The sequence below is a fragment of the Tiliqua scincoides genome, chromosome 2, assembly GCF_035046505.1.
Source record: "Tiliqua scincoides isolate rTilSci1 chromosome 2, rTilSci1.hap2, whole genome shotgun sequence".
Taxonomy (NCBI): domain Eukaryota; kingdom Metazoa; phylum Chordata; class Lepidosauria; order Squamata; family Scincidae; genus Tiliqua; species Tiliqua scincoides.
The window spans coordinates 114,564,696-114,577,585 of NC_089822.1; the positions used below are offsets into that span (position 1 = coordinate 114,564,696).

At 45.8% G+C, this 12,890-nt stretch overlaps 1 protein-coding gene across 1 annotated transcript in view; it reads left to right on the plus strand.

The window, feature by feature from the left end:
* The window catches only part of CACNA1F (calcium voltage-gated channel subunit alpha1 F), an 85,298-nt gene that overhangs the window by 63,573 nt on the left and 8,835 nt on the right, over window positions 1-12,890 (plus strand). The window contains exons 30-42 of the mRNA XM_066616263.1: window positions 1,288-1,398; window positions 2,945-3,028; window positions 3,575-3,595; window positions 4,905-5,033; window positions 5,287-5,352; window positions 5,937-6,028; window positions 6,791-6,950; window positions 8,185-8,312; window positions 8,488-8,584; window positions 8,788-8,890; window positions 9,555-9,656; window positions 11,112-11,242; window positions 11,352-11,477. Coding sequence (XP_066472360.1) covers window positions 1,288-1,398; window positions 2,945-3,028; window positions 3,575-3,595; window positions 4,905-5,033; window positions 5,287-5,352; window positions 5,937-6,028; window positions 6,791-6,950; window positions 8,185-8,312; window positions 8,488-8,584; window positions 8,788-8,890; window positions 9,555-9,656; window positions 11,112-11,242; window positions 11,352-11,477 — 1,350 coding nt within the window. The remainder of the gene's footprint in view (window positions 1-1,287; window positions 1,399-2,944; window positions 3,029-3,574; window positions 3,596-4,904; window positions 5,034-5,286; window positions 5,353-5,936; window positions 6,029-6,790; window positions 6,951-8,184; window positions 8,313-8,487; window positions 8,585-8,787; window positions 8,891-9,554; window positions 9,657-11,111; window positions 11,243-11,351; window positions 11,478-12,890) is intronic.

A 12,890-nucleotide genomic window follows, 5' to 3' on the forward strand; every position in this document is an offset into this window, starting at 1 on the left:
GAGCTCAGCTGAGCTCTTATATACAGTGCCAGTTCCTGAGCCTAACTGGAAGGGTGCCAGGAGGGTGCCAGCCTTTCAGAGGAATCCAGCTGTGGGGCTTCAGTCACTAGGGGCCCAATCCTGTCCCCCCCCCGTCCCCACCAACACAGCTGCGCTGCCGGAGTGTGTGCTGCAATCCTTGAGGTCTGCCTTCCCTTACCTGGGAAGGGAAGGGAACCTCCAGCTCCAGAACAGATTGACTTGAACCTATGCCATTATTTTGCTGGTAAAAGTCTGAGTGGAGCTAGGAAGGCCAATCAAGGCTTGGAAGGGGGATATGATATTGGTGGTGCCACTTCTGCCTCCATTCCTCCCCCTCTCCTTCTCACCCCATTTTGCCCACATCCTGCCCTTCCCCCCCCTGCACACTTGTGTGTGCTCATATCCTAGCCCTGTGGTCATGATGCCATAGTGGTGCCATCGCCTGGCTCTCCCAGGTGCCGCCATCTTGAATCACATGAGATATTATGTGAGTTCTTGTGCAATTCAAGATGGTGACTCCCAGGAGAACCAGTAAGAAGAGGATATCCTGCAGTACTCCTGTAAGTTCACCATGGCAACCTTGAATACCACAGTGCATAATTTGGGAACCATGGTCCTTTCTCTCTCCATCTGTTATATGCCTCAGACTTATTCTTGCAAAACAGCAGACATAGATCCAAGGAGTCCCATGGTGGCAGTAGAGGCCATCCCTGGGGTAAGTGAACATTACTTTGAGGAGACCTCTCCCTGTCCCCCCCTCCTCAAAGATGCAGCACTCGCTCCATTGGTGTGGCTCCATCAGCACAGGGGATTTCGGCAGGATTGGACTGTTAGTTCTGACACTGGGGCAGTCATACTTGGTGTGAAACCCAGGCAATCCTTGATCTGAGAGATGGAAAGAAATTAAGTAGATGTAGCAGGGAGACTGGGGAAATCCAAGAGACCTAACAAGAGAGTAGGAACATGTGTGATAAAGATAAGGCAGAGCTCATGGGACCAGCTTGACAAAAGCTTAGTGCACAGGCAATGAGTCCTGGTAGATCAGCTATATTTATACAAATGAGTATCCACAGGAGAAGCTCTTATTGCTTCTCAGTCTATGTGAGGTTGTAGAAGGAGGCAGACCGAAAGGCCAAGGTGAAGTCAGGGAAAGCTGGCTGTCGTCCTGGTGAGGCATTGGACTAAACCATGATGGGTCTTAACTTGGGACCCAAAATCACTGAGATGCTTCTACATGTTGTTTGCCTTGTCTCATTTTTTTTTCAGCACTACGAACAGTCCCAGCCTTTTAACTACGTCATGGATCTCCTCAACATGGTCTTCACAGGTCTCTTCACTGTTGAGATGGTGCTGAAGATCATTGCTTTCAAGCCCAAGGTTTGAGAGTTGGAGTTTTGCTCAAGGGGTGTTTTACTTAAAATTATTTACCAAGCTTCCCACAAACAACCATGAGGTTAGAAGTAAACCTTAGTGGGTTGCAGCTGCGTCACAGCCCCCTCAGAATATGGGCATCTACAAACATTAAGCCCAAAGTGGTAGGTTTTTTTAATGCTTCTCAGAGCTGAGTTTTGATCACTGATGAATCTGCAGTAGGAAGGAATTCCATAATTATGAGGAAGGGAAAGTACTAAGAACCCTGAGAGCTGCCTATTTTGTTTCTGAATGAACCTGAAGCGCTGATGGCATTCTTCAGAAGGTGTCTTCAGTGGATCTTTGAAATTGCAGCAAGGCACAAGGGAGGAGTGAACAATCCCAAGATGTGTAGGGATTCACGAGTTAGAGCCAGCTCATTGAATTGTGCCAGGGCACAGGTACACTATAGCACAAGTGTATTGCATTTTCAGAGTGCCATGTTTCCATTATGAGGCACCCCATGCCATTTAAAAGAAGTAAATATTTTGTCCTTAGATGTATATCATGCTAGAAACTAGGCCCGGCCCAAGGGGAAATGGTGCCTGGAGCACTGCAGTGATTCTGCCACTCCCCTTTCTCGGCTGTAATTCCTGTCAATTCCTCCTGGGCGGGAGGCCTGGTCTAGAGGGTAGAGCCTCCGTCTGCCTGAAGATAACATCCACAAGGTCGCCAGTTCGAGGCCACCGGCACTGTGCGACCTTGAAGCAGCTGACAAGCTGAAGCCGAGCTATTCCATCTGCTCTGAGCATGGGAGGATGGAGGCCAGAATGTGAAGCCAGATCGGAATGAAACACCTTGAATGTAGTGGTTCTTGAAAGAAAGAACCTTCTTTCAAATTGTAAAAATCCCTATTTAATAAGGGATTTAAATAAAGCCTGCCTATGTAAACCACCTTGAATAAAGACCAAGAAAGGCGGTATATAAATACCTATTATTATTATTATTATTATTATTATTATTATTATTATTATTATTATTATTATTATTATTATTATTGTCACCCACCTCCTCCTTCTCCACCAAAGTAGAGGAGAACTGGTGGTGGCAACAACAATTTTCAACAGTCTCCTTTTCAACAGTCTCCTTCTCCATTTAGAAGTGGTGGAGAGGAAGTGATGGAGGGGTCCTCTTTCTCATCAGGGAAGGTTCAATCACCTCCTCAACCAAGAAAAGCAGAAGTGGAGCACTGCTTCTTCTGGCATCCTTGTGTGACCTGCTCTGCTCTTTCATTTCAAAACATAGATAAGCAGAGTGGGGAGGAAGAGGTAAAGAGGCAAATGAGAACTAGGTGAGGTAACCACAGAGGTGGTTGATGGGTGATGGGCACAAGGTGCTACCTGCCCCCAACTGTCCCACAAGGCAGCTGAACTTCTCCTCATGACCCTTGGGCTGACTGTGGTAGAAGCTATTGGTAAGGTTGTGGAGGGGGCATGGGCTAGCTCTGGCTGTCAGTAATATGGATCCCTGAACGATTGATTCCAGTGAGGCTTTTTCTCTTGTTCTCTTCCAGCACTACTTCTGTGATGCATGGAACACCTTTGATGCGTTGATCGTGGTTGGGAGTGTAGTAGACATCGCTGTGACTGAAGTCAATGTTAGTGATCCCCATCATCCAGGCTCCAACACCAATTTTGGGAAAATTAATACAAACTATAAAATAACCCCAATTTTTTCTCGTTGTGGCAGCTACCTCTGTGCTGTTGGGGCACTTCTGCCGCAAAGCTTTTGAATAGGTTTCAGAGTGTTGCAGTGCATGTGTGTGTTATGAATGATCTGGATACTTCAACCTTTTTGCTGACAGTGTAACTCAAACATAGCTGTACTTCCATGACGGCTAAAAACTTGCTTTTAAAGAAATCAAAATTATGTGCCAGATATCATATTCTGCTCCAAATTTTGCATGTGCGGGAGATTGAACTGGACTACTTCATGTAAAAACTTTTGGGTTAATATATCCATCCACCTTCACCATTAATTGCCCATCTCTTTGTGTATCCATCTAAGCATACATTCTGTGATTTCTTTTTCTTTCACCTTTTCTCTGCCATGCTGCTGTCTTCCATTGGATATAATGAATTGTGGCGTCATCTCTATGTTGTCATCAATCATCAACGCAATTCCCTTCACCATCATGCATTAGAATGGAGGGCATGTTGGAGAGGTATAAAGTGTGTGTTTCATCTCAGGGAAGTTTGGGTATGGACTATGGAAAGGCTTACAGAGCTGAATGTGAATAGCAGACAAATTCCTAAGTGTGTGTTTGATGGATAACCAAACTACACATTATGCTACGTTACATTGTTAGAGCTGATGTCCTGGTGTTTTTTTTTCTAAATGGAGTTGCTCGGGGAGGGATCTGAATTTTGACTGCTGCATGGGAACTGCTTTTAACCCTTTGCCTCCACCACAGTTCCAGTTTGGATCAAGCTCCTGCACAAATGCTATCTGCCCTGGAAGAAAACTAGCAGCTGTGGAGGGGCCCATTCCGGATTGGGACTGTGGTGAGGGCAAAAGCCTAATGCCCTTCCTCCACCCACCCCCCATGCTGTGGTCCCATTCTAGTTTCTCTCTTGTGTCTCCTATTTCAGACAAAAAAATGCACATTGGCTGTAATGGCATGCAATGTAATGTGTAGTTTGGTCTGAACCATTCCATTAAACAAGAGGTGAAAATACAAACAGTGCTTGTGTGCAAAACTACTGTGGGAAGCAGTGGTATATGCACGCATTGGATCTAGGAGGTCCATGTGAGTTTGTTTGTCCTCCTAGTTTGTTCTGAGTGTTATGCTGCCCTAGTTTGGTAGGCATCATTACACCCACCTCAGGCCCAGGACCTTCCTTGTTTATGTGTCACACACGGCGGTGGTGGCTGCCACGTTTTGCAGGTGTGTATCCCTCCCTTCTCAAGCTCATGTTTTTCATTGCATATGAATGCAGGAGAAAGGAGAGAAGCATAGTTGCCTAGCAACTACATAGCCCTGTTAATCTTGGACCAGGAAGATCCCTGGCCCAGGACCAAAGCAGGCAGCTGTGTGCCAGGGAATTGTTGTAGCATCTGTATGCAACAGCTGACTGGCTGCTCCACCCTGCAGATGCTGGGGGCAAATATCTCATTTGCCTTATGTGTAGACCAGCAGTTGCTAGACTAACTGGATACTGGTCTGAAAATACGGAAGTATCTGGGGCTCAAAAATGTAAGTATCTGGGACTTTAAGAATTAAGGTAGAACAGGTACTTGGAACTTTAAGATCAGAACATCAATTACATCAGTTAGACTGGGTAGTTTGAAGAGCTACTCGCTGTACCTTCGTCCTTTGAAAATGCCTATCAAAGCAATAGGTGAAACATTAGGTGTGAACAGCTTTATTCAAATGCGGCCTATCAGCCTGAACATTTTTCATTTCAGTCAGAAATACTGGCAGTGAAAGCCTTAGCATTTATATCAATGTGCGGATACATTTCCTTCTCCAGAGCTCAGAGGACAGCTCTCGTATCTCCATCACCTTCTTCCGTCTTTTCCGTGTCATGCGCCTGGTCAAGCTGCTCAGCAAAGGGGAGGGCATCCGCACCTTGCTCTGGACCTTCATCAAATCCTTCCAGGTTAGCAGGTTTCACGGGAGAGGAAGAGAGGAAGGCTTTTGCCTTCCTGTGGATCTGAGACTAGATCCCAGCATGCAGTATTCTATCTTGGTATAGGAAGGAGGATTCCATGCTAAGGGGATGGAACATGCCCTTCTAATAGGAGCAGCTTTTGATAGGGCATGCTGGATACTTTGGTTGAACCAGGAACATTTGGGCCTGGCAACTGGGTCCAGTCCTCCAAATTCACTCTCTGTGTTTATTCCACCCCCAGGCTTTGCCATACGTTGCCCTTCTCATTGCCATGATCTTCTTCATCTACGCAGTCATTGGCATGCAGGTGAGCAGAGACAACCCACATTCCCCACTGCTTCCATGAAGCAGATTAATTGATGCATGGTACAAAGTGAGTCATGTGCTCATCACAGCTATGAGTGGGCTTGTTAGAACTGTGTACCATGATTATGCAAGGCCTTGGTTGCATGCTGTGCAGTGCTCTGAAAACCAGGACACTCAACAGACTTGATTGTGCATACCAGAAAGTCTGTGCAATAGAAGTACATTTGTGTGTATGGGTACTGCTCCAACTCTTGTGCCATGTAAGTTTTTGCATTTGCATCCAGGTGAAACAGGTGATGTCCATGAGAAATGTACATGTACTTGCAAGTTTTGTAATGAAACATACAGGCTTGGAAACATAACAGAGTCAAAAGCCAGATCCTGATGGGTGTTGAGAGCACATTTGGCCTTCTGCTGTAGATCTAGCAGTGAGGGTGGGGGTTCCTCCTACAGCTCCCATATGAGGAGACAAGCTGGTGAGGAAGGCTATTTTCTTTGTATTCCAGTTTGCTTTTCAAATGTTTTGCTTCTAGAATATATTCTTTCATCCTGGCAGGGCTTGAAAGTGCTTTCTTTGCCTTTCAGACTTTCGGCAAAGTAGCCATGCAGGATTCAACACCTATTAACCGGAACAACAACTTCCAGAGCTTTCCACAGGCTGTGCTGCTTCTTTTCAGGTACTCCTCTTCTACCTCCTTGACTTGCTTCCTCCCATTTGGCTTCCACTTACAGAGAACAGCACATTTCTTCTTCCTTTTTTCCCCACTGCCTCTACATCCTTGAGATACTGACTATGCAGAATAAAGCCTCTAATTATCTGGGGACTCATTTTTCTGCTTTTGAAGCAGGTCAACCTCAGCTTAGGTCAGAAATACAAACAAGTTAAAGATTCGTTATTTCACTGAGAGAAAGAGAAGAAACCAATATAAAGGTATAGAATTAGAAACTTGAGCTGCAGTCTTATACCCACTTATCTGGGAATAAGTCCCATTCAGCACAATGAGACTTACTTCTTGAGTGAACATGTGTAGGATTGTGCTGTAAGAATATTTGTTCTTGTTGTTTTCTTTTTTATTTTATACCTCACTGTAGCAATGTTCTTGACCCAGATCAGTCTGTTTCTTTCTTAAACGCACACAAAACTCACACAGCCTTTTTCTCAAGCAAAACGTTATGCTTTTAACAAACGTAAGTCCATTTAATTGTTTATCATGATCACTTAATATCTAGAAACCAGTGAGTTGGTCAGAAATATAATCCTGAAGAATTTCACATGTGGTTTGGAGCATATGAGTCACCACTAAGAACTTGCCTCTTCGCCACCTTCCACCGTGGCACTCCTCGTGAACTTCAAGACGGCTGCCTGTGTCTGCTCTCCCTCCCCAATAGTGTCCTTGTCCCAAGCCTTCACCATGTTTTTCCACATTCTGTTTTTCCAGGTGTGCAACAGGGGAAGCCTGGCAAGAGATCATGCTGGCCAGTTTGCCTGGAAAACGCTGTGATCCTGAATCCGATTACGAGCCTGGGGAGGAGTTCACCTGTGGCAGCAACTTTGCCATTGTCTACTTCATCAGCTTCTTCATGCTGTGCGCCTTCTTGGTGAGATGCTGTTGCAGGGGAGATACCACGCTCTCCTTCCTCTGCCCTCAGTGCTCTGAAACCAGGTTCCAATCCTGCTCTGCTAAGGCACTTTTACAGCCTGCCTTGGTAGAACGTTTATTTCTACTAAGCATGGAACTTTCACTGTGTTGGTCCCCAGCTCTGCCCCCTGAAAGTACACATTTTAAAAGAGGTATGTGAAAATGAGGGGAAAAGAAAAATAGCCTCAGAGCAGAAGGGTAGCAAGGGAGGGGCTGCATAACACTTTCCTTTCCTGCCATTTGTCTGACCAAAATTGTCTGCCTCGAGTTGTTTTTCTCTCCATGAGGGAAAAGTTACAGGGACCTTTTATCTTTTCCTCTGTGAAGAGAAAAGTAGATTGCAGGGTATGTCATTTTGAGTGCACAGATGTTGGGAAGCAAAAAGGTTAAGCAGCCTCTTCCCCTGCTGTTCTTCTGCTCCCAGTTTTAGTCTCTGAGGCTACATTTCATTTAAAAAAAAGGTTTAAAGATGATTCACATACCCCTTGTGTAACATCTTATTTAACCCTGCCTTTTGTTTGGGAGCAGCAGTGGCTAGGGGTGATGTATCGAGTGGAATGATACATAGAAAGACGGTCCAGAAGGGATTTTAAAACATTGCCACTGTAGCACTGGCTAACCAATCAGGGACCTGCAACAACAGGCAAACTGTGTTTCACCTTTGCAAAACTCAGAGCTTTGAGTGGTGCTCCTGCACCAGCACTAAACCTTATGCCAAGACTCTGCAACTGCTCATACCAGCTTGCATTTGCCACTTGTGCCTGGCATTCCTAAGCGTACTTGTGAAAGTGAGTAATGCTCTAGACCAGTGCCTCAAACATGAAAACCTTCCTCCCAAAACATGTGGAAACTGACAGTGGTTACTTAGTGTTAAAACGAAATGCACTCTGTACACACTCGTTGGCACTCTCTGTTGTAGCAGTTGTGCATGGTCCAGGACTGAACCAGAGTTCTGAAAGCAGTTTTCATAGGAAAGAACAGATGAGCCTTGGTTCCAGTTAAGCCCTGTGCCAATCAGCCTTTTCTGCTTTTGGGTGCAGTCCTCTGGACATTGAAGCCCCACTGAATTCAACATTCCTGAGTAAATGTTCATGGATAGAGAGAGCTTTTTGTAATTGACATCTTGCTCTCTCTGCCTGTCACAACCTCTTTGAGAGTATCAATTAACTTTGTCTTTCTCACATCTCTGCTAGATTATTAACCTCTTTGTTGCTGTCATAATGGACAATTTTGACTATCTTACTCGAGACTGGTCCATTCTGGGTCCCCATCACCTGGATGAGTTCAAGCGAATTTGGTCAGAATATGATCCAGCTGCCAAGTAAGAGACACTTTTCCCTGTAATACCAAGAACTTATACTGGGGATAGGAGTAATGTGGCCTGGTCTATCCCAGTTTGCCCCCACTTGTAGTTCCAGCAGGGGAATCAGCTCCCTTCTGATTTCATAGCTGCCTCCCCACTAACCACTTGAGATGCCCTCATTTTGTTCCTCCAGGGGCCGCATCAAGCATCTCGATGTGGTGACCCTACTACGCCGGATACAGCCACCCCTGGGCTTTGGGAAACTCTGTCCCCACCGAGTAGCCTGCAAGGTAATCCTAAAGGCAGACATAAGTGGAACTCCCGGGGTCTGTCTTGCAAGGAGAATTAGAACTGGTGCCAAAGTCACATCCCTTGAGACAACATCCTTGGCTTCCAGCTCTGTTTCAGGAAGGAGGAAGGGCCAGGTGGATAACAGGGAGGGGGAGCCTTCAGGGAGCAAAAGTCTTGGTTTCATTTCTTTATCTCTCTGCAGAGGTTGGTGGCTATGAATATGCCCCTGAACTCAGATGGAACTGTCACCTTCAATGCCACCCTCTTTGCTCTGGTGAGGACATCCCTCAAGATCAAGACAGAAGGTGGGTGCAAGATTGCTGTCACAGGGCTTGTCCTCAATATGAACATGATTACTTGTTGATGAGGAAAAGCATTTTGCACATGCTCTGAGTGTTGTTCCAAAGCAGTACTATCAGAGTTCCACAAACCCACCCACCAGCTGTAATTGCCCTTTCCATTTCTAGTTAGCGTCCCTGGATCTTTCTCACATGCCCAGCACAAAGATCCCTTCCACAGAGTCTGCATGAGAGGGAACCTGCTCTCCTTTTCTGTTGGGCTTTTGCAGAGCACAGGGAAGGGGAGGGGCTAGAGGGCTTAATGGTGATTATAAATAAGAATCAACCCCAAATCATCACATACTCCAGGGCTGAGATCTAGCATTAAAAATGGAATTTGGACCCAAGAATCTCTCTTCCCATGTCCCCTGGAAATGACCTTTGTAACAGTCCTGCTTCCCAGTCTGCCTGGCCACTGTTCAGTGCAGAAGTCCTTGCTCTGTCCACAGTGTTTCTTGTCCTGGCTTCATCACATTCTCTTGAGAATTGGAACCCTCAACATTCATTGTTTTTGTCCTGAAGGCACTCATTGGTAGTGGTCTTGGGTATTGCAGTTCTTTCTAGTGCAGGAATCTGGAAGATAGTCTTGAAAGTCACATTCATTCCTTGCACCTCTGTATTGCTCTTGTAGGAGATCTGGAAGTGGCCAATAAGGAGCTCCGTGCTGTCATCAAAAAGATCTGGAAACGGACCAAACCCAAGCTACTGGATGAAGTGATTCCTCCACCAGAAGGTGAGTGCCCTTCTTCTCTAGCCACTAGACTCCATCTCCTTCCCAGAGATAAAAACTGAACCTGTATGTCTTAGTAACTAGCCTGGCACCTCCTCTGAATGCTGTTTTCAGTCTGATGGCTTGATTTTGAAGCTGGTCCTACTGCTAAGGTAGCCATGTCAATTCTTTTAAGAAACTGGAGTCTTTGCTAGGTTTTAAAAGTGGCACCTGTTGAATGTACCAAGGAACCACCTTGGCACATTCAACAGAAGATAAAGAGGGAGAAGTAAGAACATGATGCTACAGAGAGATGAGGGGTCACAACAGCAATGAGACAGGGCAAGCAAAAAGACCAGGAGACCTGGAGCTGGGAGAGAGATGTAAGCTAGCAAATTAACTGGAGAGCCTTGGAGTGGTGTGTGTGCGTGTACACCTGCATGAGTGAGCAAAGAACCTTCCGGACAGCAGACAGATGACTTGAAAGCAGGTGGAACAATGGTGGTGGGCTCCAGATTTCTGTGGGGTCCCAAACAAGAGATCTGTCATGGGCCCTTTCTTCCTGACAAGAACCTAAGGGACCCAACCTTCCCCCAGCAAAACAACACCACTTCCATCACTTTCAAATACCTTAACCCACCCTCTCCTTCGTACCAAGATTGAAATTAGATCTCATTTCAAATAATGCAAGGTTAGAGACTTGCAGCACAATCCCAGGAGGCCTGCACTGTATCCAGAGCAAGATAGGGGCCCAAAATGGCTCAGCTGGAGGTACGGGGAAACTCTTCCCCTACTGCAGCCCCAATGGGCCTCCTTGGACACGCGCCACCTCCGGTGGTGGCATAAGTCCAAGGAGAGCAGAGGCCCAAATCCTAACCAGTGCCCTTAGGCCCAAATCCTAACCAGCTTTCCAGCACTGGCATAGTGATGCCAATGGGACGTGTGCTGCATCCTGCAGTTGGGTGGCACACATGGAGGCCTCTTCAAAGTAAGGGAATGTTTGTTCTCTTACCTCTGAGCTTCACTGCCCTTTTTCGGTGCTGGAAAGTGGGTTAGCATTGCGCCCTTACTTGCATTAGCTCCATGAGCCTTTGAACTTTATGTGGAGCTTTGGGCAAGTGCCAGCCTTCCCCAGTGCTGGTTATGAGTACCCCACAAACTTTGTGTATCAAGAAAAACCTGAAGTGACAGGGGATGGGGAGCTCCTGATGGGGAGCAGAGATGGAGGTCCTCTTTTGAAGGACTGAGAATTTCTTAAAAAGGTTAAGGGCAACCTTGTTAGTCTGTTGCAATGGAAAAATCAGATACTCCTGCAGGACCTTTAGGATTCTCAGAATAATCTGGCAGGGTCTTTAAGATGCCACAGGACTCTGACTTTTAAAAACTAGCACAACTGTACTCTGAGCCCTTGTTGAATTTGATGCCCCCAAATAAATCATAAATGGTTTTTAACCATTTACTTAAATTTCTTCCCTGTAGAGGAAGAGGTCACCGTTGGAAAGTTCTATGCCACATTCCTGATTCAGGATTATTTCCGGAAGTTCCGTAAGCGGAAGGAGAAGGGACTGCTGGGACCAGATGGGTCTCCGAGCAACTCTTCTGCTTTGCAGGTGAGCCCCCTTCCTTGATGTAGGCCTCTTGGTTAGAGCAATGAACAGGGAATATAATGTAGTTACTGGGCTCGTTGACCCTTTTTCTCTGGTGTCTTCTCCCATTCAGGCTGGGTTGAAAAGTTTGCAAGACCTGGGGCCTGAGATCCGTCGGGCAATGTCCTGTGACCTAGAAGAGGAAGAAGAAGAGGAAGCTGAAGAGACAGTATGTGAGGAGGAGACAGTGACATATAAGGTGAGCCTTTGGCCTGGATCTCACTGAGGTGGTGAACTGCAAACTGCAGGTGAAAATTCTTATGACTGGATGCTCATCCATACAAAAATATGTCTTGCACCCAATACATGCGAGCTTGGCTCAGCACATGAGGACTAGGCTAGAACTCTTCTCCCTGACATTTATTCAGTCACATGCAGCCCAGACAAAAATGCACCACCATGATGAGACCAAGGATTCCTCTTTGCTCTTAATTTGGGTTGGAGTGATATGGGAATGGAATGTTGATTATTCTGGATTAACAAAACAAGAATATTTTATGTTAGAATTTCACTGGATAGATATTGATAGGTATTATAAGTTAGCAAACAATTTCCTAACAACTGGGTGTGGGGTGGGAAAGGGTTCCTTTCTCCCTTGTGTGATACAGCTCACCATGTGATTGTGAACCACATGAGTGAACCACCTAACTTCTATTAGTAAAATACAGCAGTTGCCAGGACATTCATGGAGAACATTAGAGGAAGTTGGGCAAAAGCTTCAATCTTTGCATTCTCCTTGATTTTAATTACATTTGTCAAAGCTATCAGTTCAGTCAGCAAATCTCTCTCACACACACACACACACACACGCACAGAGAGAGAGAGAGAAGAGAGAGAGAGAGAAACTCACACCTCCACCTACCTACTTCCAGCACTATATTCTGTTATGGTGAAGTTTCAAAATGTATGTAATGACCACACTTGAAAAGAAGTGACAGAATAACCTTACATAACATTTCGTGGAGAGTCTATTCATTTGAAAGGCAAATCCTAGTTTTTGTTTCTTAGAAATTTCTATCCAAAGACTTGGTGCTAAATGTGAACAAGAAATGCTTCTTGTTCTGAAGCAGCTGAAATCCCTTCTTCTGCACACCCGCTGTTCTTTGCCTCAAATGGAAAAGGCTGTGACTGAGTTGCTGGGGGGAGCAACGTGTGCGCAATATGTTGCTTTGTGTTGCAGAAGAGAAGAGACTGTAGAGCTGTGAGATATTTGAGGATGGAGAATAAGAACTGTCAGTCTCTGAAGTGCTTGTCAGAGCTGGCTCCAGAGGTGAAAAATTCAGGCATTTGCCAGGGCTACAAGATAAGCAGGACCCCTTACACCCCTCACTGTGCATGGAGCACTAAGAAAGAGAGAATTTGCACACTTCTGCCCCCTTTCTGGGTGGCCCCCAGAGGGAGTGCTGTTTTCACTTATTTTCAATGTGTGACTGGCACTTACAAATGCTCAAAGTCACTCTCTGTTCAGTAATTGCTTCCCCGTGCCAAGCCTTGACCCTGCAAACCAATTCTCAAATGGATCTCAAGTTAAGCTTTGCTAGAGAAGGGAATGTGCCATGTTGGATAAGGTGGCCTCCCAAGTGCCTTCAGTGGGACCATATCGCATTTTCCT